We start from the raw sequence: 3,687 nt of genomic DNA on the forward strand, positions 1-3,687 counted from the left end.
ATATAAATTGCTATTCTTAAGCTAAAATGTGAAAAGAAAATTTAAGAAATTTAGTGATATTATCTACCATTAAATGAGTGCCACTAATACCAGGGAACAAAATAAAACACTTGTTCAAATTGACTCAATCAGAGCAACTTCTAGTTCCAACACTAGAAATTTAACAGTCACATAACTGAAATCATATTAGCTTAAAAGGTACTGAAAAAGAATATCCAAAATGACAACAAAGCCAAAATATGTAACATCCTTCATAATTAAGGATTTCTTTTCTAATTTGATTTTCAAGAAACCATACTAACCATTTAAAAATTAAATTTAACACCTATCAAGTTTTCTAAAGTTTAAAGCTCTCCTTCACACAACATATTGAATTCTCTTTTTAAAAAATGAAATAAGCAACAAGCATAAAGTAATCACTAATCATCCAACAATATGATATTCATGATTTGTATGAGTATTGAAAGAAACAAATAATTTTGATCCTTGGAAGCAATAGAGCTAGAAGAAGACACTCTAGTTTATGCTTGGACCATCCTGTTAATATCATTTACTATCTATATTTCTAATTCAGCAAAGTGCTTCATCTTTTACCAATATCACCAAATTTACCACCTAAAAAACAGGGCACAGACATTTTAATGTGCAAACACAAACATATCACAATTTATACTTTACCTTTACCCTGATCTCCTGTAGATGCTGTAGGCAACAGCAACAGTGGCCACAGCTCCAATTACTGCTACAGCAGCAAGAATTTCACTTTGTTCCCATTTTCCTGTCCAGCAAGAAAATTTACTTCCCATCTTCGGGACTTGGTCTTCTGAAATTTCTTTCGATTTTTCTTCAATTCTGCTAGTTTTCGCTGAACTTTCATCTCTGCAACAAGTGAATCCATTACTGCCCTGGGAACAACCTGTAAATGTTTCCACTATGCTTTGATCGCCATTTTCTTGAATTTCAACCTTGCTTCTCTTTGTATCTTCTCCATTTGGAAGCTTTCGTTCACCTTCCTTTTGAACTTCCTCAGGATTTGTGCCCATTTGCCCTCTGGAATTGGAATTCGTAATGTCAATTTAATGTTCTACTGTTAAGTAAAAAATAAATGACAAAGCAGAACCTAACAATTGCATCCATGGGCCTTTTGAATTCATAAATTGTTCTTAGGGTAGCTCTTCTAAATTGGTAACGAAATCAAGCAAAGGGGATGGAGATAGCTATAGAGAAGCCAAAGTAACTCAGTGAAGTAGTCGTAAGGATCCCTTTCTATTTGATTGAAATATAAGCAGAAAAAGGTCAAAATCCAGAGAATCAATGGAGAAAAACTTCAAGTTCAGTACACCAGTGTAAACTTCAAGATAACCAAAAAACAACTAAACATTCAACCGATTTGAGAAATGGGTAGCCTCTCCACCTAACCCGATATGCCTGAAATTTCACACCCCAAATAACATTCTCTATACTACTGCCCACCCGTACCACAGATTCCGCTACTCACCGTCAGGGAAGGAATTCCTTTTTATGCTCTTCCTCACATACATCTTCACTATAGGAGGTCTCACGGTAGTCAATGAATGTATTGCACTGCCAGTTCAGGAGGACATTATATGTGATGCAGAGGGTTAAAGTGAAGTTGCAAGTTGGTGAATACTCAAGACTCTAACTGATAAAATATATTGCTCCAGTTTTAGAGCTCAAACCCTCAGGTCTACTCAAAGTTTCTCAAAGCAACAAAGGGAAGATTGAAGCGTTCATAACACCAAATCCGAAGTACGTATGAAAAATGGAGAGGAGGATAGTATGTTCATGATATGTCGACTACATGATCAAAAACCAGGGAAAAATATTATTTATTGATACAAAACATATCTTTTTTCTTTTGATATCCGTAAATGTTCGGGCCAGCTTACTAGCACCTTGACTAATTTCACAAGACAACTCACCTGATCCTACAACATTTGGGTGACAAGGAAATTCATAAGAAATTAATTCCTAGGTAGGTGGCCACCATAGATTGAATCCTGGGCCTTTTAGCCACTTATTGAGACCATGTCTCCCTTTTTACCACTAGGCCAACCCATGATAGTCGATACAAAACATATCTGACAAAATTATTGGGTGGAATGCTTCATCCTAGTCATAACTTCATTATTATTATTATCACACCAGCAAGGCCAAAATAAATTTAGTATCCAGTTTATATACTAGAAAAGCCAAACCTCAAAAGCCTTTCTACAACCTCGCCCTTTGCAATGTGCCGTTCAAACAATTCAGAGACATCTTCAGGAGTTACATATCCATACCTAAAACAAGAAAATTCAGCCAACATTCATTTAATATAATCAGTTAAATTGACTAAAAAAAATATATAACCAGTTAAATAGTTCGTTTTCCAGTGAATGAGTTAAGCACCACATTAGCTTTGAAGAAACTTACCAATGACCAGTAGTTTTCCCATCCACACCAGGTTGGTATATGATCAAGTTTCCGGCATACTTGTGTCCTCCAATGTGTGAACATGGACTAACATAAACCTGATCCTTCATTTCTCGTAATCCAATCTCCTCATCAAACTTTTGAACAAGAACTGGTCCACAGACGCCACATCTTCGATCTCGACTAGCATGAACACACACAAACACGTGAGAGCCTGTGAAAATCTCTGGCGCTCCACTCGCCCAGGGTTTATCATTCACAAGCACATCATCAACGAAGCCATCCACATCTGAATCTTTCAAACCCCTGTTATCATCAAACCAAAAGGAAGAAAAATAAAAAATGCCTCAGAGACTCAAAACAGCTTAAATAAAACCTAAGAGAGGAAAGCAAATGAAGAACGAAAAATGGAAATGAAAAGGGCAACATATTCCAATTTCTCCAAAATCTAACTGATCCATAATATGTCTAGCCTCAGAATTGATAGAAAGATACCAAATTCAGAAACCAAATTGCGGCAATTTGTTAGCGATCTCATTACTTAAGCGATACCAATCCAGAAAACTAGCAAGGAAAAAGGTCCTAAACTTCATTATGTACATGGAGATGGAAACCAAAGAAGCTCCGAGAAGAAATAAAGATGAACACAAGGATTTCATAATATTCGATTACGACATTCACTATATCTTTATAACACAGAATATTTCTGCATATCCAACTTCTCATTTCGGGGAAACTAGATTCTATTTAATCCTCAAAATTTACCTGTATTTGATCATTTCGGGGAAAATCAACACATCTCCATCCGAAAATCCAGTTTCTTCCCGTCCCGAGAATATTGTCAGCTTCGTCTGAAAAAAAAAATTCAAACAATCATCCAATCGAATTCAAGAACTCAGCAATTCCAATAAAATCAAATAAAAAAAACGCCAAATTCCGAAGAAACAGAACTTTCAAATATGAAAAACAAACAACATCAATTGTATCAACGCAAACCTTGAGAGAGATATCATCCTTGCGAGCTTTGAGTGCGGCAGAGAGAAGCCTAGGGAGAACGTCGGAATCAGATGATTCGAGATGCGAGGGCCAGTCTTCCGGAGTTTTGTAGCAGAGAAATACGTGGCGATCATAGGCGCTGACGGTGCCGGCGAGGTTGCTCTGATACATCTCCTCACGACGGAATCCGTAGTTCTCGTCGTCGGCGCCGGAAAGAGTGGATAGGTTATCGGAGGCCATAGGAAGATGGAGAAA

The 3,687-nt window shown here is 36.9% G+C and overlaps 1 protein-coding gene across 1 annotated transcript; it reads right to left on the minus strand.

Annotated features, from left to right (window-relative positions):
* Positions 1 to 413: 413 nt before the first annotated feature.
* LOC120079955 (altered inheritance of mitochondria protein 32-like) lies at positions 414 to 3,687 on the minus strand. The gene is made up of 5 exons (XM_039034433.2): positions 3,433 to 3,687; positions 3,202 to 3,287; positions 2,437 to 2,742; positions 2,220 to 2,303; positions 414 to 1,050 (listed from the first exon to the last, which is right to left on the minus strand). The coding sequence occupies exons 1-5, from the start codon at positions 3,670 to 3,672 to the stop codon at positions 681 to 683; spliced, it is 1,086 nt and encodes a 361-aa protein (XP_038890361.1). The 5' UTR covers positions 3,673 to 3,687; the 3' UTR covers positions 414 to 680.

The sequence above is a fragment of the Benincasa hispida genome, chromosome 6 (genome assembly GCF_027475165.1).
Source record: "Benincasa hispida cultivar pf3 chromosome 6, pf3_genome.v1.1, whole genome shotgun sequence".
Classification (NCBI taxonomy): Eukaryota; Viridiplantae; Streptophyta; class Magnoliopsida; order Cucurbitales; family Cucurbitaceae; genus Benincasa; species Benincasa hispida.